Here is a 23,297-nt window from a genome sequence, read left to right on the forward strand (position 1 = left end):
ATATATATATATATATATATATATATATATATATATTGAAGTCTGTGGCACAGTGCTTGACCATGTGCAACGATGCGATGCACGATGTGTATGTATGATTTTGTATACAAATGATGATAATCACGAGGTAAGCTCTGGCTTTTGTCACCGGAACTGAATGAAAACCTTTTGTTTGTTTCAGAACCTGTTTAAATACATTCATGACCAGACGATTGAAAAAACGAAATCGGACATCTCTCTCAGCAATTATGTAAGCCTCCTTCCCTATAGAGATAGATTCCGACAGTCAGCGAAGAACGTATATCGCTTGCAATAATTATAGCAGTGTGGACGGACGCGGCAAGATCGCATTACACAACTTTGGATAATCGGAGCATTGCAGTATTTCGCTAGGACCGTCATATACGTATATTATTACAGGTGATAAATTTAATAATATATAAATAAGATATCGGCAGAAAGGTATATCGTTAGTTACGCCGGCAGAGATATGCTCGCTGTTACGATGGTCGATGTACCTGTCAGCTGCGTGTAATGCACGTGCACGGCATCCCGCCGCGCGACCCCGACGGATTCGGCGCTACTGCGAATGGCACTAGCTCACTCGGGAGCGGAGTTAGTCAGTCAGTCAGTCGGCAACACAAAGAGCGACCGCGAGAGCGAGAGCCAGTCAACAATCGGACGCGGCAGCGAGCATCGCCGAAATGGAGGCGCGCATCGACGGCGGTCGGCCGATGACAGCAGCATCCACGGCCGACGACGAACGGAGTGGGACGTCTATCGTCACGTGGAGCCGCTTTAAGGAGTTACTGCTCGACTTTCACTTCAACGTCGACCGGATATTTTACCGGTGAGTGTGCGGAAATACGCATATAGAGTCGTGTCCCCCTTTTCTCGCCTTCCTCCGCCCCGGAAGCCTGCAATAGTACGCGCGCGCGCGAGGGAATGGGGTCCCCGCACCCCATCGTCGTTCGATTTCTGGCCCTGGCTACCGTTCGTAGGCAGGAACACGTTGTTTGTCACTCTTTCACGTTCGTTTACGGAACGTCCAGTTCGGGAGGTTCTGTTCTATTCAACGTTACGCTCTCGATCTTGATGTCTTTCGTTTCTCTTCTTCGATGTCTGACTGCGAGCGTGTTATTCTGTCGTGATACCTGATTTATTCCGTTTCGAGAAAATGTGATATGTAAAGCAAGAGCAGACTTGAAACAAATTCTCGGTTGAATGCACCAGTGCGCCGTAGACTGCTCGTTATCTGTACTTGAAATGAAATAAGGATATTCAAGGTTCTCTGTCTCTCTTTTTCTTTCAGAAAAAGAAAGAACAGAGAACAGAAAGTAAAAATAAAATAGAAGCAAAGAAGAGAGAGAAAAAGAGAGAGTATAGAATCTTTTTATACATTTAATTTCAATTAAAACTTTACGTTAATACAATATTTGCGTAATAATTTAAAAATGTATTTAGAAGAACAAGATATCTAATGTTTTGAAAATTGCCAACTAATGTTTTGAAAACTTTGCTAAGGAAATCAACTCTTCAGATCGGTAGAAGATCGGGTTCATGAATAAATGATGGCTCGCCAGTCAGATAAGTCGTCCGGATAAAATAGCCTCTTATATATTATACTTTTATAGTACGTACAGAAAAAAAAATTTTTTTTAGTTTTCTAAATTTTATACGCTACAAAATAATTATTAGTTTGTCTATTCAATTCTATAATCTGCTTGCGTGATTTATATATGCTGTAAACATTCTAATATTTTTTGTAGCGTATTTTCTTCGAAAAAAATTAATTAACGCAGTAATGATTCAGTTAATCCAGATCAATATCAATCCGTATCGATGCAATCTCGAATTAATGATAAATTAGTATTCGAGATAATGCAAACACTAATTTGCATAACGAATTTCTGTTGACGAGTATTGACTTAATTAACGGAAGAAAACAGTGTCATGAGATAGACGAGATTTACATTAAATTAAAGGGACCTTCGAGAAGAATCAGAAGAATTTTGATAAAATCAATGGTTTCGCTTTCGCTCCACGAAGGTTTCTTTAATCCTTTGTTCGTTATACCTTCTCTACAATGCGATGCAATACTAAGAACTATATACGCGATGCAACATATGATATTGACATGATTCATAGATTTTCGCCAACTACATCATTGCTATGAGAAGCAACGTGATGTACTTTGAACATACATTTGTCTAATGATACATTACGTATACGATTATCGCGATAAATTGCAACGTTGTATATTATACATAGCATAAAGCAGTAGTGAAGTAATGACAAATAATTTACGTAATATACGTAAATATAATTAAGTATAATTAAATGGCATAAAATTGCTTTAATTTGAGAAAGAAATAATTATTTTATATGATAAAAACGCTATTATCATAAATAAATGCGAATATTTCGATAAATATCAACAGCGATGCATTATACACCTGCTACGTTATCGATCTTTGACGACCAGGTGCAATCCCGAATTTTTATCATTATCAATCTGCGATTCGGAAGAAATCTAAAAGACAAAGGATAAATTAGTTTCAAATTCATCAAAACATTTGTCCGCGAGAGACTATTGAAATCTTGCATAACAAATCATATGTTATATATTCATATATAATTATATAGTTATTACGCATAATTAAGTTTAATTATTATTATATTTCATCAAAACATTTGTCCGCGAGAGACTTTTGAGATCTTGCGTAACTAAATCATATATTATTATTCATATATAAATATAGTTATTTTTACGCATAATTAAGTTTAATTATTATTATTATATTTTAAATCAAAACATCTGCGAGAGATTTTTCAGATTTTGCATTCCTCTCTATTATTTATCGGAATATAGTATATTATATTTATTATAAAAAGCATTAGAAAAATGATTTCAATTTGAAAATCAAATCATGTCTAATATATTATGATTACGTGCGACTATGAAAAAGGATTCGAATGCTTTTCGCATTATGCCATTACAAGTCTTTCTCGAGTCACCAAGATAATCAGTCCCAAACGGAAGAAATAGATGACATCGTCACGTATATTAACTGTTACTGGGTTAGTAAGCTGGTTTCAGCCAATTTTCGCAACGTCAGAGCGAGATTACTGTACTTGATTATTCATATTCTTCATTGCCAATCAAACAAATTTCACGGAAGAGTTCCGTTAAGCAAATAATTTTGTAAAAAATTCTTTAAGCATTTCAAATTCTTTAATTATTTCTTCAGAATTTTAATTTTTCGAGGCTTGATTCTAATATATTATTATGATACTTGAATTCCTAACATTATTGAATAATAAAAAATGCTAAACTTATGCATGTATAATAAAAATTATATGCACGATTAAAAAATTTTAAATTTGAAAAGAGAAATGTAATTTGAATGAGCAGGGTGATTATTATAAGACAAATAACATTAAAAATTTATACACGTACACACATATTTTTAAATATTATTTTATGGAATTGTGATGTATATGTGAAGATGTACTGCAGTTCCATCATTATTTTTAACAACTGTCTCCAATACATATACGTAATTCCACTTTCTATTGATCTGTCATAAAGATTTATTACCAAGTTTTTTTTATATTCTGGTACTTCGTCATTATATCGTCTCATCTTCTTCTTTATATTTATACGGCACCTCAGGGTTACTATTAATTTTTAACGTATGTCGCATTACATAACTCTCTGAGATCTTCTTGTTCAAAGTTCTTGTTTTTGATGTTGCGTGTCTAAGAACATCAAAGATCTCATTTATAAAGCAAGACAAAACAATCTAAAGAACTCTATCGACTCTCGTGCAAAAGTGCATATCTTTTTCTCTCTCTTTAGCGATTAATTAGTAGCTTAATAAGTAGCTTAAATGATAGCTGACTTGGTAAGGAAGCAGTTAAGTCTTATCCCGAGAAAATCTGTTTGCGTGTCCCTGAAATTGTCATGAATACATCTAATTAGCCGCATAATTAGAAACAGATTTCAAAGTCTTTGAAAGTCTTATAAAGTACATTAAAAGGTCTGAAATATTTTTCAAAAATTAATGGAGAAATACAACATCTATATAATTCTATCAATATTTACATGTATAAATTTTAATGAAAATTTTTGAGCGATTATTATAAATATGTAATTTTTATTTATAAAAATATATATTTGTCTTTTTATAAATACTACAAAAAAATCTATTATAATGAATGAGAAACACAAACGTACACGTTGTTGTATATTTTAGCAGAAATAACAATACATTAAGGTTGCTGGTACCTTGTCGACCATGTCGGAATCGTGACGTCAGAGGCGAGAAAACACACTAAAATTTCTTAGATGCCATTTCGAAATAAAAAAATATTTCGATGAAACAGCACTTCAGATGGCTTTAGCACACTCTTAAAAAATCCCGAAAACTATCCTTTTCCCTTTATAATCAATCAACAGCTGTAAAATGTAATATTATGAAGCCCAGTCCGTCTGGTCTTTGCACATGTGCAGTCATTCCGCATGTCAAAGTCTGATATCTCGATCATTTTACAGCTGTTAATTGATTATAAAGGGAGGATAGTTTACGGGGTTTTTTAGAAGTGTATTAAAGAGATCTTAAGTGTTATTTTATTCAAATATGTTTTTATTTAGAAATGACATCTAAGAAATCTCAACGTGTTATTTCTCGCCTCTGACGTCACGATTCCAATATGGCCGCGGTGAGCACCCAGGAGCCTTAACGCAACATCGATAATTGAATTGCACATGCAAGCTAAGATCAATTCTGACGATGGGACGTTTGTATTTTGTTTCTGCCTTATTTTTTTGATTCGGAGATCATTGCCCTCGACCTCAGCTTATCGATTACCATTGTCTCTCACGATCGCGCGTATGATCATGGATTAAATTTATATGATTTAATATAAGATGTCTGAGACACTGGCGCCTTCAATTTTAATTATAACAATTATTTTGACGAATATGACGATAAAGTCGACACTTTATCGAGTTAATTTTTATTTATTCAATTATTTTCTCTTATTTTTTATATTTTTACATTGATTTAATATTGGTTTATATTACTTTTTATTTAATTGTATCTTCTAATTTTTTGTTATCTTTGTTTTCGTGTATCGTCTTCAGGCTCGGATTTAATATAGCTACAAAGCCATGGCTTTGGCTAATCATGTCCCTTTGTCTAAACATCGTTTGTGGCTTGGGACTGATACTCTGGAAGGAGGAGATCGACGAGGTTGAGCTCTACGTACCTATGGAATCTGTAATTCGCAAGGATGCCAACTGGGTAAAGGAGCACTTTCGGGACGATCTCAGGCATGAAAGCATCATCGTCGTTGCCCCCAACGTGCTGGATCTCGAAGTGCTGCGATCGGTACATAGGCGATCATGAATTATACGAGTATCAACGAAGGTTCTTTTCCACATTAATGCACAATTCTCTCCGTGGTATAGTTAAACCAATTAGTGTGTCATATTTGTCATATCTGCAACAAAGCACAATCTTTATTATGCTTTTAAGATGTTTAAAAATCGATCAAAAATTAATTTGCAATTCATCAAAGCATCGTCTCTTTGTATATATTGTACATACATATATACATATTTATTTGTTAAAAAAAGATTAGCTATAATATATATAATTACATCAAAATCATTTTTTATGTAATGTATATAATTAATCTAACATTGATGTTCTCTCACCTTCCATTATATATATGTATTTATTTTTTAAATGTTGATTTAAGTATACATTTTTTACATTCTTGATAAAAGCATATTGCAAAGTATGTATTAATTGTTTTGTCATATTTCAATCATGGTTAATTATTTAATTGTAGATTCAAGATATCGAGAGAGATGTGAGAAGCATAGTCGTAAAGAATAACACTTGGGAAGATGTGTGTGCCGGGTAAGTATTTTTTTACATATATATAGAAGCATGAAGATTATTTCAGATAAATTTATCTGAAACATTTGCGTTACATTTTATAGGTACTTTACATGGTTTCAAGAAAACGATAAATGGGAAACTATGGATAAATCCGAGTTTCCCGAAGAATATCTACCTATTATAAATACTACGATGACAAAAGAACCCTGTATCCATAAATCGCTCTTAAAGTTATGGCAGAAGGCCGATAAGAAGAAAATTAATAAATTAACGAAGACAGAGATATTGAGGGACGTTAACAACACGTTGCAAAATAAGTGAGTTGCTGAATCTTTACATAACGAAATTGATGCGATTGAATTGTTCAAAACCTTGAAATAAAATTTAATGTAATTTATTGTAATATTCTGTTAACTTATGCCTCTTATGTTTTCATGAAAAAAAGAAATATTCCATTTTTAAATAAAAGTTCCTTATTTTTATGCAGTTACAGTTTACGTTTTTAATATATAATATTTTAATATATAAATATAAACGCTTCGATTCAAGTATACATTTGTTTTAAATTTTATTTCAATGAAATACGCTATATAGTTAAAATGTAATAACACACATATATTTTTTTATTTATATTCCTTATGTATTAATTCGCTCTATACAGCAATACCAAAGACATACTGTCCGATATCGCGCCATTACTGGCGGATGTCGAATATGACACGAACGGGACGGTGAAGAGCGCGAAGGCGACTTTAATGTACTGGTTGCTGAAGAAGACTAATCCGCACTCGCCGGAATGGGAGACTGAGTTCATCGAGAGGGTACTATATTCAAATCGCACCCTACCGCCGGGCATGGAGATCTACGCAATAACGTTACGCAGCTATCAGGACATGCTGCACCAGGTGATCAACAGTAACATGACCGTCTTGTTTTGCGGCATGTCGTTGATCACGATCTACGTTATCGTGATGATTGGCCGGTGCAACGCGGTGCAACAACGGATATACCTTTCTCTCATGGGCATTTCCGTGGTCGGTCAGGCTGTCCTGTCGGCCTATGGAGTATGCTACTATATGGGATTTTCATACGGACCGGTGCACCCGATTCTGCCATTTTTGTTGCTCGGCATCGGCGTCGATGATATGTTTGTCATCATGCAGAGTCTCGAGACTTTGCCGGAGACGGACAAGTCCTTGGACATTTCCACCCGTATCGCGAAGGCCATTCAAATATCAGGTGCGACGGAATATTTGGCAAGCTTGGCCTCAAAGAAGCCAGAAATAATAATACGCGTTATGTATATCTTGTCGAATTGCGTGTTAAAAGTATATGTCCAAAAACTTTAAAAACGTGTAGAGACAAAATAAAATTTACATGGGCTTATGTGCGCGAATGCGCTAATATAGAATCCATCATTAAAATTTAAATGGAATATCTTATATACAAATTAATTGATACGTTTGTTTACGTTTGCAGGTATGTCCATCACCGTGACATCGTTCACCAACATGATAGCTTTCGCTATTGGCATGACGACGGTGATGCCGTTCTTGAAGTCCTTCTGCATGTTTGCCGCGATGGGTATATTGTTTCTTTACATCTACGAGATCACATTTTTCGTCAGCTGTCTGGTGTACGATGAGAGACGATTGGCAGCGAAAAAGGACGGTTGTAGTTGTCGACCGCGTTCTAATTGGCGACCGAATGAATGCAGTAAGCGAAACTTTCAGCGGCTTATCTTCGAGAAGTACGTCGGACCTTGCGTAATGAAAACGTCCGTGAAGATAATCATCCTGTTAATCACCACTGCTCTGGTCTGTCTCAACGTGTGGGCGATATTTCAATTGAGCCAGAACTTTGATCCGCTTGTGTACTTGAATCAAGAATCTTATCCCATACTGTTTCACAATAAATTGAAGGAACACTTTCCCAAGTACGGTAAACACGTCAACATATATTTGACGGGCGTGGACTATTACAAGGATCGTCAGGCGCTGTTTCAGCTGGTGGACAGTCTCAAACAAAATCCGTACGTCAATAATCACACTCTCGATCCATGGTTCGTGGCGTACCAAGAATGGTTGAATTCTTCCGGCAAAGGTAATTTAATTGACGTATAGCGAAACGATGAAATGTAAAGTGCGATCAAACTATCGAAACATGAGATAAGAACGAATATAATCAAGCGAGAAGAAATTAAGCTATGAATCTTGCCATACTAAAATGTAAACTCACATATATACTTTTATTATAAATATGTTATTAATATATTTTATCTTCTATCAGCACACGATATTGAGGATAAGGATGAATATTACAATACTCTCACGGAATATCTCCTGTTCACGGTAAAAGGCCAAGCGTACATCCAGGATATGAAATTCGACAAATTGCCATTCAATGACTATAACATCACAGTACGTAAAAAAGAACAATATGTATTTTATATATCCCTAAATGCGAAACATTTTCTTACATGGGAAAACGCATGATGAAATTTCAGACATCAAAGATTCCAGTGCAACACATTCCCATAAGCACGACGTCCGATCAAATACGAGCTATGGAATCAATTAAAGACGCTGTGAAATCCGTGAACTTTACTCAGGGATATGAGTATATCGCGATTTATTCGTTAGATTACGTAACATGGGCATCGAACAAGGTAAATAAAATGTTTTTGCAAAACTTTTTATCTCATCAAATATATAATTAATTAACTTGCGCAGATTATCGGTGAAGAATTAATCAGGAACTTGGGCCTGGAGCTAGTGGCGGTAGGAATAGTGACGTTGGTGCTACTTAGAAACTTATTGACGTCATTTTGGGTAATGTGTTGCGTGTTATTCACGCTAATCGATCTTCTGGGTTCGATGTACTTTTTAGGATTGACCGTCGAAATCTCGTCGACCATTATGATCCTGCTTTGCGCAGGATTGGCAGTTGATTACGCTGCACATATCGGACTGGAGTTCATACGCTCGAGCGGCAGCAAACAAGGTCATTAATAATCAATATCTTATTAAGAATGGATATGTATTGAGAGTAAAAACATTTTTATTCGATCGAAATTTATCAATATTTAAAAAGTTAATTAATTAAAATAAAAATTTATTCAAGTTAATTAGAGATTATATCAAAAATTATTGCTAAATAGATTTCTATTTTTTAACACTGAATGAAGTTTTGATATTTCTTGATTACGATATTTCTTGTAAAGAGAATTATGAGATTGAGAACTTTAATATTATTCCTTATTTCACAGAACGAGCATTGACAACGCTTCATGTTATTGGACCAGCAGTGTTGAACGGTGGCCTAAGCACATTCCTCGCCTTTGTCCTGCTAGGTTTTAGCGAAGCTTACGTTTTTATGACTTTCTTTAGGGTATATATAATCATAATGCTCTCTATTAAAAATAGATTTGTCGGGAAAGAAATAGAAATGCGATAATTTTGTATTGTTCCAGCTATTCGCATCAGTAGTGCTGTTTGGTTTATTTCACGGATTGCTATTTCTACCAGTGATATTAAGTTTGGCGGGACCCGGCGAGAGAAAGCAAAGCAGTCCGAAAAAGAATCAAGCAGCACAATATCACAATGGCTATTTTACCGTCCGTCTATCCCAAAACGAGAAAGGTAATATCTTCAAGATATAAATATATTAAACTTCTTTTTTTTTTTTTAAGAATAAAAAATTATTTTTTTTTGCAGATATAGAAGACGCACTTGCTAAATGACATTTAGCAACGCTTCAAAATGCTATCTAGGTAAAAATATTTTTATAAATAATTCTATAGTGCTGGAATTTGTATTATGACTGTGAAATGATTGAGTTCGTATTTCATTGTGATAACATATGCGCTCTCTTTTTCTCTCTCTACCCCTCCACACGTCTTTCCATTTATATATACAAAAGAAAAAAGCAGAAGTAAAAATACCTTTTGTACAAAGTTGGAAGTTATTTGTTTCGCCTACTTGTGACTACTGTCCATCCATTGTTTTCTTGTTTATTTTTATCCACATCCATATCCTCATCCGAGCTGCTATCCTCTTTTGATGGCAAAGGACGAGTGGGTCGAATAGGTCGAATAGGTCGTTCACAGGTAAGCCAAGGCTGTAGCGGTGGTAATTTCTCAAGTTCCGTTTTTGCTGTAGATTCATTATCCTCTATGCAATATCGATAGAACCTTAATAATTCCTCTGCTACTTGTACAGTACTGTTATCTTCCAGTATCGTGTTAAGTTGTTCATCCATATAATCCTCTAATTCGGCAGCAATCTGATCACTGGTCAGTCCCTCTATAAAAAAAAGCACAATGAAATATAATTTACAATAATGTCACTCTTGTGTATTACGAAGTAATAAAAGCAACAAACCATTCATAAATAGTACTTCCGTTGTATAAGGACAAAATTCTACTGCCTTCTCTACTGAACCCATACCATGTTCTACCGCCAACTAAAAATGGATAGTTTTATTATAAGATTATAGAGTCTCATTAGTTATACTGCAATATATTTTTGTATTATTAAAGCACATAAAAAGATTTGCTTATTTCTACTACATTTTTATAATTAAAGAACTACATATATTTAAAATTTGATAAATGAGGATAAAATTAAGTGATGCGTAAAAGGCAATAACAAAAAAAAAATTATGGCTTTAATACAAAAAATTGTTTATTCTTGTTAACACGAGATTACGAAAGATTATACGAGCTCACCTTCAAAGCTGTCCAATTGCTAAAAATACGTTGAGTAATTGTCAAGAAAAATGACTTGGTCTGTTCCATTTTTAGGTTAACTTGAATTAATAGACTTATGTAAATACATCAGATTGTGTGCGTTCGTGGTGCAGAAAATTTCCGCTTTCGGACTCTATTGAATATAAACTGATATGAGCACACTAAAATCAATTACGTGATAAAAATTGTACAGATATAATTTGTTACACACGCGATCCTACATCCTAATCTAGCTTTACGTAGGTCAAGTAAGGCTAGATCATACTAGTTTGCATGGGCTGCGTTCGGAAACGTCACTGAGTGCATTCCCTCTCTTTCTATATCACTGAGAGAGAAATGATGGTGCATTTATAAAGATGAAGAAGACAACGAAGGGAAACTCTCTACGCAAAGTTGCGCTGGAAAATTCCGCGATTAGCCTCCATCATATGTTCTAGGGACTTTAGAGAATGCTCGACTGTGATCGTCGATTAGCTTACGGCGAGAGGGAGAGAGCGCGTGTCGATATGCGCGCGCGTTCGACTTTAACCTTCAAGTGGCGCTGCGTCACGTGGTCGCGCGGCGGTCGGAATTCGGCGGCGCGGAGTGGGGGTGAGTGGTGGGGGGTGCGCCGTGCGCCGCGCGCGCATCCCCCCACCACTCACCCCCACTCCGCGCCGCCGAATTCCGACCGCCGCGCGACCACGTGACGCAGCGCCACTTGAAGGTTAAAGTCGAACGCGCGCGCATATCGGTGGCTGATGTTCCATCTACGTATTTTATTACGTCTGTGGGCCGTGTTTTTATTCCTCCTTCCTACTGTTATGACACGTGAATTTTTCAATCATTTCTATCATTTGAATCATTTGATTGATCAGAGCGAAAGAGAAGAATTTCTCCATTCCGATATATCGATCAAATATTTGTAGCGTCAGTTTAAGCGTTAATTTAATTTAATCTCATTGTCAGTTGTATATCAAATGCGTTAGTTGCACTTTGTATATACCGGTGAGCGAAGTGAAGTTAACCAGTTAACGTTTGATTTAATTTTAATAATGTGTATGCACATGTGATAGCATGACAGCTAAATGTTGACATGTGTAAAACATTAAAAAATAATAAAAGAAGTTATAAATAATATTACGTTAATTGAAAATAATAATTATCATAATAACAGATTATGAAAAACGGAGAATTAAATCTCCTACTCTGTTTAACCCTCAATTTCATTTGATCGACGAAGTTGCAATCGCTATTCCGCATATTTAAAGTGTTTTATGTACAATCTACGAGAATCATGTCGGATGCATTTGAGGAGATACAAGCGATTAAAATAAAGAGGAATAGCTATCGCGAGAAGCTACAGAAGAGGAAACGCGAACGACATGAATTGTATACGCTCACTTCGACGCCAGTTTCATCCACTCTGACAACGGAATCGGCGTGTCCTGGTATTGAAAAATTACATTACAAATTACCAATTGCATTACGAATTTGATACAGAAGAATTCCATTAGATTTTAATGTACTAATCTGTTGCAGATTCCAATGCATCTTCGCGCTCTGATCACAGCGAGTATGAGAGAGATGTACTTTGCATCTTGCATGAATCCTTGCCTAATCTACCGATCACGTCCGCAGACTTGATGGATCAGCTACGCAAAAATCTCAATGCCGATGTATCTTCCTCTGACATTCACAAGATTCTTGAGAAACTGGCTACACAAGATATAGTCAAGTTAGTGAGAGAATCCATATTATATTGTACGATGCAATATAATCCTATTATGCAATGTATTTAATATAAAAGACGTCTTATATATATTTTTAGGATCAAAGAAGTCACAGAGAATGGAGTGTTCGGATATACTGTATTATCTGTCACAGAATCCCATTCGTCGTGTCAATCCCAATCTGACGATACAGAGAATCCCGAAAGCGTAGAAACGTTCGCGTCCGATCCAAACGATCATGTACCTCCGGAAAAACAAGCAAAGATAGAAAAGAAAAATACCGAGGACATCATGTCTTTGATCTCGATGCCGACTATCAGAGAGAAGGAGAGCAAAAAGGTCGGCGAACAGATCTTGGACTTGTTGTCAAAGCAGACTTCCAAGGAGAAATCGTTGGCTGAACGATTTCGTTCTCAGGGAGGCGCTCAAGTCATGGAGTTCTGTCCGCACGGTACGAGAGTCGACTGTGTGAAATTAAACGGCGGTCCGGGATTCGCGGAGAAATGCAAGAAGCTGCACTTTAAAAAGATCATACAGAGCCACACAGACGAATCCTTGGGCGACTGTAGTTTTCTAAATACCTGCTTCCACATGGACACATGCAAGTAAGAATCCAAAAAGCATCGTAATCTGTCAAATTCAATATATGATTAAATCTATTAATTTCCAATGCAAATAAATATACGATGTATGATTAATCTACGAATCTTAAAGATTTAGATATATTAGCTAGATAATGCATTTCTTTGAATATTTCTGTATTTTAAACTAGAGAGAGAAAGAATTTAAAACTAAGTTTTTCTATCATTTTTTTATTTTGTAGATATGTCCACTATGAGGTGGATGGTCCCACAGCTCAACCAAAGGAAACCAATGACTCCGATAATCTAAACAATAGCACACTCAACAAGACGCTGAACTTGGATAACAAGAACAATGGCGGTACGAGCAGCAATGCAGGCAGCGAATTGACTCTGTATCCACCGCAGTGGATTCAATGTGACTTACGTTACCTCGATATGACAGTTCTTGGCAAATTTGCAGTGATCATGGCCGATCCGCCGTGGGATATTCATATGGAATTACCTTACGGCACCATGTCAGATGACGAGATGAGACAATTGGGAATTCCAGCGCTTCAGGACGAAGGACTCTTCTTCTTATGGGTAACTGGCAGAGCCATGGAACTAGGAAGGGAATGTCTACAGTTGTGGGGCTACGAGAGGGTCGACGAGATCATCTGGGTAAAAACCAATCAGCTGCAGAGAATAATACGAACCGGTAGAACGGGCCATTGGTTGAACCATGGTAAAGAGCATTGTCTGGTTGGGATGAAGGGTAATCCTCGAATCAATCGAGGATTGGACAGCGACGTGATCGTCGCCGAGGTTCGCGCCACTAGTCACAAGCCCGACGAGATTTACGGCATCATCGAGCGTATGAGTCCTGGCACAAGAAAGATCGAATTGTTCGGTCGGCCGCACAATGTGCAACCTAACTGGATCACTTTAGGTAATCAAGTCGACGGTGTTCATTTAATCGATCCACAACTCATTAAAGCCTTCAAGAAACGTTATCCCGACGGAAATTCGATGAAACCCGCTAAACCATAAACTTGTCTTCTTTTTACAACATAGTATTTTAGTAAGTATAACGTTTGCACAATATAACATGAATTAAACACACTTCAGGTTTTCTTAGAATTTATTGCAAAATACGTATATAAATTCCATTAATCATTTAGATATAAGTAATACAAAATGAACGCATAATTATAAATATAGAAAAACCGACTTAATTTCTTATATTTTTCAGTTGATCATTTGTATATATGTATATATTACATTATATCTAAGCTATGCTTTATCTAGCGTGTATGTCTACACACATGTGTAAGCTGCTCTTTTTTAATGAAATTAATGAAATTTAATGAATTTAATGAAATTAATTCAAATTCAAACGTCGGAAGAAAAATATCAACTTAGATTAAATTTCTGAAAAACTAGAATCAAATTCTCTCTATGATATATATTAATTCATTTTAGTAAAGTAAATCAGATTGTGATATGTTAACTCCTTTATAAGGAAGTACAAAAATTATAAATCAAATAAATTTATATCATCACATGTATTGTACATGTTAGGGAATGTGTCACAATAATGTTTCAAAAACTTTTAGTTATTACTAAAAGTTCCTTTAATCTCAAAAAGCTAGACTCTTTCAAAGTAAAATTATAACATGAATAAGAATAGTTTCCATTGCCCTAACTTTCTTTGTACCAATTAAAAATAGTTCACTGGGTTTTTTTTATAATATTGTATATTAACGAGTATGCTTCTTATCAAAGATACAAAAGCTCGCAAATAACCTGTCGTTATATATAGCCGATACTATTACGCTTTTGCTTGAGCAAACTTTTCCTTATCGAAAAGGAAAAATGATTATCGTTTATACTACTTGTGGAAGTTCTTCTAGATATTGATGTCCGTGTAACACGATTATTCGACTCCGATAATTCTGTGTTATTCAACAGGTTCTCCTTGTCGTCAGTGTTAAACACTTTGTCCGCAATACTCACTCTAGAGTACAACTTGTTGAATGCATCAATCCAATGCCGTTTTTTATGTCCATCTTCCATTATGAAAGAATGTTCTCCGATTTTAAAACCAATTTCCGCATTATTTTTGTCGTCCGTTTGTACATATATTTGTTCTTTGGGTATGATGGGAAAGAACAGATTGTACTTTTTGTTAACACGTCGCGTAGGACGAGTTATTGCGAAACACGTGTTGAAAAGGAAGCAATAATATTTCTGTAAAAATATTCATATTTAGAGATAAATTTATTATATTATGTCATTAAGAAAGTATAAAATAGAACTTACTATTCCACGGGTATCTTTAAGCTGGCCTTCTATGATTAACTCTGTGGCATTTACGATGCATTTTTCAGGATCGTGCTCGACCTTTGCGTTTATTTTCGATTGAGCGAGCTTACATTCGGCATCACCCATAATGCAATCAATATCTTTTAGCAAATCGGACAGGATATTACTTGCTTCTTTCAGCAACAAATGATCTGCGTCACTAGTGGGGGTATGTTTTAAAATCGCCTTCACCAATAATGGGTACTTGACGATCCTTGAACGTGGCACGTCTAAATAAGTCCACAAGTCGACAGAATGTGGTAACTCTAAGCGTTTTTTTAAAAAGGACTGGAATCTTTTATTGCTAAATCTCTTCTCGTCCAGTAAATGTCTCGCCCAAATTAACGTTCTGCATCTCTCCAGGTATGGTTTCTTCAATGTTGACAGCTGTAAAAGTAATGAAATTATAATATCTAATATATATAACAATTTATAAAACATATTAATAAAAAAAAACTAACCCAGTTCAATAATGTTGGACCGACAGTCTTTGTGAATCCAGATTTATCTCTGAGTTTGAGCAACTCATCTCTTAAATTACTGTGTATCTCAATGAGATTTGTAAGATCACCAAAAAGGGTGAATAGCTCTTCGGATGTAAAAATTTCAGTGGACAGCATCGGTTCGTAGTAAAAATTTTTTAGTACATAGAGCTCGTTTAGTAGCACATTTTCACCACAGTACAATTCATAAATAGCCTCCTGCCTTTTAATTTCACTTCGACTTAATATACTGTTCAAGCGTTCTTTGCCATGAGACTGTGCAACGTCCAACATCCAACTCCTGATTGTTAAGTTGTTGCAATTTTCAGCAGCATTGTTCAATCTGAAATAAGCATACATATTTTGAGAAACAAAACTCACTTCTTAAACCGAAACATTCAAGTATCTGACAATTACTTTCTATGTAATGTTCCAGTATCTCCTTCATCCTCAATAATTGATAAATCCGAGGTGTTTGACTGGATCGTGAAAGATCTGTGCAGTGTATTTCCCAGTTTACTCCCTACTATGGACGAGGAAAATATACTGCTAGCAACCTCTGTAATTCTACGACGTTTCTTCTTCTTTCCTATGTCAGAGTCCATAGATATGTCCATCGAGCTGATGCTCATCGCATCACTTTTTGGTCGTTTTCTTGATCTCTGTAGCACACAATACATATTTACACATATTTATATAAATAATACATATAAATATTTAAATATTATTTTCAAAACAATTTTAATTGTCGATCAGGATACAAATTGAACAATGGTAGCTCGAATAAACGCGAATGCTACAACGAACGTGAAGTTAGTATAATTTCAATTGCAAAGCCTGGAAAATTGAAAGGGGGAAATTCGCTCAAACATATTGACATTAGTGACATTGACATCGACATTTCGGTTACCCACAACATTAGCTGTGAAAAAGACCTTGTCTCACGAAACATTGAAGAACACTCACCAGCCAAAATCTTTTCCGCGGTTCCTGGAACGTTTCTTTGATAGTTGTGTTGCAATCATCGTCCATACTCTATCTCGAGTTGGTAAAAAAAAAAAAATAAAAATTTTACGAACAATTCGATCTTATCGTCCGCACACGCATTTGATTTCACTGCGAGCGGTTGTCAAACGACGCTTGACGCGACATCTTTCCGGAAAACGCGACCAGTTGTGTACATCACGTCCGGTATATATGTATAATATGCTTTATGTATTTCTCGTGTGTTTCGTTATTTGCTTTTTCATAATTTGCTTGAAATTCAGGTAGGAATCGATTTGTCAGTCCTTCAATCAGTTCTTCATATATATGTGATTTTTGTATATATATGTACGCACACTCTTTCATAATAATATATAGCCTTACTCTTAAATAAAGATCTGAGGATTATTGAGGATTATCATCATTAATTATTAACAACAAAGTTATGTATGTATTAGTTTATGTTATGCTTTTTTTTTTAAATGCACTGTGCTTTTATATATACATTACTATATATATATATATAATATATATAAAACTGAAATATGAAAATATTGACTTAGATATGAAAAAAATAAGGTTAGAAACAATAAGTGGACACATACTTAATATTCTCTCTATATTGTGTATAAAAATCTCTGACATCATAAGCTATCAATGTGCTCATTAGAAAAAAAAAGAAATGACAAGAAAAAGGGAATATTTTTTTAGAATGAACACTACACCAACTGGTATGGGAACTAAGAAAAAGAACAAAGCAACACAACAGCTTATTCCAAACGCTGAACGCAAGGCGTCTGGATGTAATTGGGAGATGTACAAGAACTTGTTTCCCAAACCAAAAACGGAAGAAAGTCATTCTCAACAAAATAGACGTCCAAGACCTAAAAGAATACATACTGTTTCGCTACATGCAGTAAGTATTTAAAGTATTGCATGTTACTTGTACATGTATTATTAGTTAATAAACACTTGTTAATATAATTATCAATTGCAGAATCAACCGGAGCAGAACACTAAACACAATGATGTAAAGGACAAAGAGAATAGAACTCTGACAAGACAGATTGCCATGGATTGCGAGATGGTTGGAATTGGCGATGGCACCGAGAGCATGTTAGCTCGAGTATCGATTGTAAATAAGCATGGCGAGTGCCTATATGACAAATACGTTAAGCCAAGAGAAAAAGTTGTAGATTACAGAACGGCAGTGAGTGGAATCCGACCGGAACAATTACGAAATGGAGAAGACTTTAACATTGTACAGAAGGAAGTAGCAGATATATTAAAGGGTCGACTTCTAGTTGGTCATGCATTAAAACATGATCTTAACGTATTGTTCCTGTCGCATCCGCGAAGATATTGGCGAGACACTTCGAAGTACAAACCCTTTCGTCAAATATCAAAGGGAAACACCCCCAGTCTGAAAAAACTTGCACTTGAATTATTAGGTAGAGAAATACAAGTGGGTGAACACAGTTCCGTGGAAGACGCGAGAGCAGCAATGCAGTTGTATATGTTGTATAAGAATAAATGGGAATCCGAGAAAAAGGGTCGTTGGTGAGCAATTTTTCGTATTTTCATTCTTCATTATCATAAATTTTTATTTTTATACATTCTTTTATTAAACAATGAAAGAAACAAAATCTATTGATGACATAACGTAGCTTTTATTTACATTCAACAGATCTACTGTCAATCTGAAAAGTCTACGAAATATCTTTATAAATTAAATACGTTTTTGTAATATATATATGTATATATTTATTAATAATCTGTATAAAAAAAATAAATTGTATTTTAGATAATATTAAAATATAAATGCTCATAGTTTACTTTATACTAAAAATAAGTATACTTTTCATATTCCATATATAATTTCAATTATTGCTTTATTGATATCATTTTCTCTTTATACCATTTTTTATCAGTTATACCAGATATATCAGTTTTTTCAAATTTAAATCAATATAAATAAGTATTGTATTATGATCACTTCAGGATAGTAAAACGAACGTATAAAAAAGGTTGAAGGTCAAACTTTGAGTTTATTTGGTAAACACGTGGAATAAACGATGACCTCGTTATCGGTATCAGCCTTGCGTTTCTCCTTCTTTTAATACGATCACTTTAACGAGCTTCATTTCAATTTATATTCTGCTTCAACTGTGGTACATATATTACTCATTCCATTGCATTTCGTTGTTGCGAGCGCTTTGTGTTGTTCTATTCGCGTGAGTAAAGTGTGACTGTATTTTATCGAAAGTGTTTAGCTTGAGTTTGATTAACATTATGACATCTTATCTCGTCTTATCGAATCTAACTTGAACTAAGTATGCTAAGTAGTAGATATAAGTACATAAATAGATATGTAGAACATTTATCTCCAGCACATATATTATACCTCCCAATCTGATCAGAACTTCTAATAATTAAGAGTGAAAAGTTTTAAGCGTGATAGATTTAAATTTAATTAAATATATATATGTTTATGTAAGCAGATATTTATGTAATTGAATATGTTTTTGTAATCGGATAAAAAAAAGTGTTCGAATCTGTTGCGAATTTAATCAGTTTGTGCGAAGCCAAAAATAATCCAAGTCGCAACCGAGTTGCGATCTTAATAGGAAAAATTGTATGAATGGATCGTTTATTCCAGATCATATAATTTTAAATAGGATAGCATTATAGTAGTTATATATAAATGTGTGATCTTTTTCACAATTGTATAACTCGTTTAAACTGCTACTGTATTAATTTTTATGATCAATTAGTATTTCAATTAAAATAACTGTACAAATAAGATAAAGGCTTCTCGCAAACACTAAATCGCAAGTAAACAGATAATTTTTATCATTCTGGGCTAATATGGAGACTTTTTCTCTTATACAAATAAAAAAAAGATATTAATATTCCACATTAATTTTTTTATTAGAAAGTTGTCTCCCGATTGGCCAAGAATAAAGATACGAGCAACGGGTCCAAGATACTTGTATATTATGAAATAAATATTATAATCGTGCTCCGTTAACTATATGAAACAGATTGTCGATTATTTTCACTGAAGGTGTTCTGCTCGTGTTTCGTGAAACCTGAACGAATCATGAAAATCGCCGTGATCGGTGCCGGAGCCGCGGGACTCGCTGCACTTCGTCAATGCACTTCCGGTACTTACGACGATCAAGTGGTGTGCTACGAGAAAACAGACCAAATCGGCGGGACTTGGGTCTATCGAGAGGAAACTGGTTCTGATAGATATGGTTTAGCGATTCACACTAGCATGTATAAAAGCCTCAGGTACGGATGTACCTGATCATTTTTCTTTCAATTTTCAGTCCTGCATAAAAAGCGAATTTTAACAATGACTATATATTATAATACATAATTAGTATTTTAATCTTATATATGTATAGAGATTTAATATCAATCTTATCCGTAATATCTTACATAAAAGTTTCAAATTTATATGTATAAAATTCATTATATATATATAATTTTTACATATAATTTTAATATATAAAATATATTACAATAATATAATAATAATTTTAATATATAAAATGCATTGTAATATATAATTTTATATATATATATATATATATAATGTATTATATATAAAAGTTTATTATATAGATTATTTATATAATTTAATTAATGAAAATCGCTTATGTGCTAGGACTAATCTGCCGAAGGAAGTAATGGGTTATCCGGATTTTCCGATATCAGAAAAACCTGAAAGTTACCTATCACGCACAGAAATATTGGATTTCCTAAACGCATATTGCGATCGCTTTGCACTACGTCCTTACATTCGGGTGAGTGCATAAAACTGCATTAATGCGAATTATGATTAAATATTAATTTATGCAAAAAATACATTATTAAGATGCAAATAAAATTGTTGATCAAAGACAATGGCAAAGTTTGCAAATTAAAAATTATTTTGTTATATATTGTTATAAATATCCTATGTCACAGCTGCTACATCACGTAGAACTGGTGGAACCGGCCGGAAGGGATCGGAAATGGTCGGTCAAGGTCAGGGATTTGCAGAGGGACGCGGTCGTGACCGAGACGTTTGACGCAATCATGGTGTGCAACGGTCATTATTTCGAGCCCAGAATCCCGAAGATATCCGGTCACGATGTTTTCGCGGGCAAGCAGATGCACAGTCACGATTACCGGGTTCCCGAAATCTTCAACGACAAGACTGTCGTCGTTTTGGGAGCTGGTCCTTCAGGTACCTTATATACTTGTACACTTAAATTTAATTATTAATAATATTATTTAATTATATACTTAAATAATATTAAATAGTAAGAAATAATTCTATAAGAGGGATTAATTAATAAGATTATTAAGAGAGATTAATTAATAAAAATAATATATAATAGAAATTTTCGTTAATTTTTTTAATACAAGTTTTTTAGCAATTTTTTTTTCTTTGTGATTCTCCAGCGTTTTATATAATTAAATAGGATCGCGAGAATAGATTATTTTATTGAAGAAACATTTTTTTTGTTTCTCCAGGTATGGATTTGGCGTTGGAAATATCCAAGAACGCGAATCGCGTAATTCTGAGTCATCATTTGACCGACTCCATACTCACCGTGTTCCCCGAGAATGTCGTGCAGGTAAAAGCATCAAAGCGCTAGCTCAGAAGAAAAATAATAAAATCAAACAAAGAGAGATACTTCTCTAACGACCGCGTTATCTCTTTTTAGAAAGCTGACGTGGTGCAACTGACGGAGCACGAGGCGGTTTTTGCGGACGATACGAAGGAGAAGGTCGATGTCGTCTTCTATTGTACAGGTACAATATTCCCTCATTACCCAAGTCCTTACGGAACATTGTGCCTCGTTCTCGTGTAACAAGGAACGATTAAGATGTAACATGTTTCCTCTCCGACAGGATATAAATACAGTTTTCCTTTCCTCGCCGAATCTTGCGAAGTTCGGGTAAATTCTAATATGGTCACGCCCCTTTGGAAGCATCTGGTGTCCATAGAGAACCCGACTCTGGCACTGGTGGGTCTTCCGTTCTATGTTTGCGCCTTCAGTATGTTCGATTTACAGGTATAAAATACTCTTTTGTCTCTACTCAATCTAAAATATAATATAGTTTTATAGTCTTTTATTTAAATTTATTTCTAATTGCTATTTTATATATACCTATATGTTATATATTTTGGACTGTGATATGTGCTTAATAAATATTTTAAATAAATATTAAAAAATATGTCAATGCAAGAAACGCAGGAGAATCGCGTGTAATCCAATTTAAGCGGTAGCATTCCAAGCGCGCAGGTCATTCGGGGCGTATGAAATTGCCTTCTCTTCAGAATGCCTGAGGAAGAAAAAAAACGCGGTCACGACAGAAAAATGCTAGAGAGCCTCGGTCGCGTGGTCGGTCGCCTACCGCGGTAACATAATAATGTCAATGCGATTACTTGCAACTTCAAGGTGCGATTCGTCCTACGACACTGGCACGGCGAGAGGCAGTTTCCCGCGAGAGCGGATATGCTGCGCTCCGAGGCCGAGGAAGCGATGAGACGCGCCGAGAGGGACCTGCAGAAGAGGCACTTTCACATGATGGGCCCCGAGCAAGGTCACTATTACGATGACCTGGCGAACATCGCGGGCATCGAGCCGCTACCGCCCGTGCTGACGAAACTCCACAACGAGAGCAGCATGCGCTTCCTGGACGATCTGGTGCACTATCGGCAGGATCGCTACAAGATCATCGATGGCTACAATTTTGTTCAGCTTTAACGTCAGAGGTTCATTTATAAAAACATTTATATATATAAAACTAGATTTTTTTCAATCATTATAGATATTTTCAATTATTAGATTTTTTCTATGTCTATCTTTCTAAATTTATTTTTTTTTAAATATTCAAAAATAAAAATATTAATATAATTATAAATATAAAGATATACTCGCGTAATTTATAGAAAAAATATTCACGTTTGTCGTTGCTTACGAATAATTCTTATTTTGTGACTGGAAGGATTTTTCCTGGACATGAAATCTACGTCGCGTTTCAAATTATTTCTCTGTATGTAATTAAGATGATTATTTGTGGGAGAATGAGTAGCTAAAAGAATATTCTTAGAAATTATACGAAGTATGTACTCGTCGTCATTAAATGCTTTAACACGCAAAATTGCACGAATAATCTAAAACATGACGCTAAAGTGGCAACTCCAAGACATTATAATGACACTGACAATGAGTGCATTTAATTTTTTCGAGTCATAACAGAGTTTAATTCTAATAGAAGAGAATCATATATGCATGTATGTTTGTGTGCGCGCGCGGAAACACTATCGTTCTCGTTACAAAAGAGTCTAAACGCACGCAATAACCACGTATAGAGTAAGATTATTATACATACGCGAGATTAGCAATAAATGTAGAATCGAGATTCCGTACGCAATGCGCGAACACATCCTCCTTTCTCCTTCCGACGAACTTCACGTCCGCTGGATGCTGCGCGCCGGCGTTTCAAATTTCCCGCGAGAT

General features: G+C 35.1%; 6 protein-coding genes and 1 long non-coding RNA gene across 12 annotated transcripts; 4 read left to right on the forward strand and 3 right to left on the reverse strand.

The window, feature by feature from the left end:
- Positions 1-36: 36 nt before the first annotated feature.
- Positions 37-9,870, forward strand: LOC145942598 (patched domain-containing protein 3). 2 transcript variants are annotated; one of them, XM_083049474.1, is made up of 14 exons: positions 37-88; positions 182-420; positions 487-850; positions 5,150-5,396; positions 5,863-5,933; positions 6,017-6,232; positions 6,577-7,154; positions 7,395-8,018; positions 8,205-8,335; positions 8,422-8,583; positions 8,648-8,918; positions 9,184-9,305; positions 9,388-9,556; positions 9,632-9,870. In XM_083049474.1, the coding sequence occupies exons 3-14, from the start codon at positions 705-707 to the stop codon at positions 9,655-9,657; spliced, it is 2,763 nt and encodes a 920-aa protein (XP_082905600.1). In that variant the 5' UTR covers positions 37-88; positions 182-420; positions 487-704; the 3' UTR covers positions 9,658-9,870. The 2 variants fall into 2 exon arrangements, with proteins under 2 accessions (XP_082905600.1, XP_082905601.1); XM_083049475.1 differs by lacking the exons at positions 37-88; positions 182-420; positions 487-850 and having other exon boundaries at positions 5,300-5,435.
- On the reverse strand, positions 9,372-11,157 carry LOC145942612 (pre-rRNA-processing protein TSR2 homolog). The gene is made up of 4 exons (XM_083049511.1): positions 10,877-11,157; positions 10,645-10,798; positions 10,298-10,379; positions 9,372-10,219 (listed from the first exon to the last, which is right to left on the reverse strand). Exons 2-4 carry the CDS (start codon positions 10,711-10,713, stop codon positions 9,879-9,881), a joined length of 492 nt encoding a protein of 163 aa, XP_082905637.1. The 5' UTR covers positions 10,714-10,798; positions 10,877-11,157; the 3' UTR covers positions 9,372-9,878.
- Positions 11,158-11,349: 192 nt separating this feature from the next.
- Positions 11,350-14,152, forward strand: Mettl3 (methyltransferase like 3). The gene is made up of 4 exons (XM_083050777.1): positions 11,350-12,095; positions 12,187-12,382; positions 12,476-12,982; positions 13,201-14,152. Exons 1-4 carry the CDS (start codon positions 11,942-11,944, stop codon positions 13,988-13,990), a joined length of 1,647 nt encoding a protein of 548 aa, XP_082906903.1. The 5' UTR covers positions 11,350-11,941; the 3' UTR covers positions 13,991-14,152.
- Positions 14,153-14,376: 224 nt separating this feature from the next.
- On the reverse strand, positions 14,377-16,929 carry LOC145943292 (rho guanine nucleotide exchange factor 3). The gene is made up of 5 exons (XM_083050778.1): positions 16,753-16,929; positions 16,204-16,448; positions 15,766-16,129; positions 15,263-15,691; positions 14,377-15,190 (listed from the first exon to the last, which is right to left on the reverse strand). Exons 1-5 carry the CDS (start codon positions 16,816-16,818, stop codon positions 14,753-14,755), a joined length of 1,542 nt encoding a protein of 513 aa, XP_082906904.1. The 5' UTR covers positions 16,819-16,929; the 3' UTR covers positions 14,377-14,752.
- Positions 16,919-18,451, forward strand: LOC145943295 (RNA exonuclease 4). Its single transcript, XM_083050784.1, has 3 exons — positions 16,919-17,054; positions 17,482-17,686; positions 17,768-18,451. Exons 1-3 carry the CDS (start codon positions 16,984-16,986, stop codon positions 18,332-18,334), a joined length of 843 nt encoding a protein of 280 aa, XP_082906910.1. The 5' UTR covers positions 16,919-16,983; the 3' UTR covers positions 18,335-18,451.
- On the forward strand, positions 18,196-23,211 carry LOC145943293 (senecionine N-oxygenase). 5 transcript variants are annotated; one of them, XM_083050779.1, is made up of 8 exons: positions 18,196-18,330; positions 19,838-20,067; positions 20,447-20,585; positions 20,749-21,010; positions 21,301-21,404; positions 21,495-21,582; positions 21,682-21,845; positions 22,233-23,211. In XM_083050779.1, the coding sequence occupies exons 1-8, from the start codon at positions 18,304-18,306 to the stop codon at positions 22,539-22,541; spliced, it is 1,323 nt and encodes a 440-aa protein (XP_082906905.1). In that variant the 5' UTR covers positions 18,196-18,303; the 3' UTR covers positions 22,542-23,211. The 5 variants fall into 5 exon arrangements, with proteins under 5 accessions (XP_082906905.1, XP_082906907.1, XP_082906906.1 ...); XM_083050781.1 differs by lacking the exon at positions 18,196-18,330 and adding an exon at positions 18,463-19,263 and having other exon boundaries at positions 19,815-20,067; XM_083050780.1 differs by lacking the exon at positions 18,196-18,330 and adding an exon at positions 18,463-19,263.
- On the reverse strand, positions 21,751-22,344 carry LOC145943296 (uncharacterized). Its single transcript, XR_014426496.1, has 3 exons — positions 22,220-22,344; positions 21,942-22,116; positions 21,751-21,875 (listed from the first exon to the last, which is right to left on the reverse strand). It is a non-coding gene; the product is annotated as an uncharacterized LOC145943296 (long non-coding RNA).
- Positions 23,212-23,297: the final 86 nt, after the last annotated feature.

Source organism: Prenolepis imparis, unplaced genomic scaffold (assembly GCF_030444845.1).
Source record: "Prenolepis imparis isolate NDT839.2.m4 unplaced genomic scaffold, iyPreImpa1.0 SCAF_11, whole genome shotgun sequence".
In the NCBI taxonomy this organism is placed as follows: Eukaryota; Metazoa; Arthropoda; class Insecta; order Hymenoptera; family Formicidae; genus Prenolepis; species Prenolepis imparis.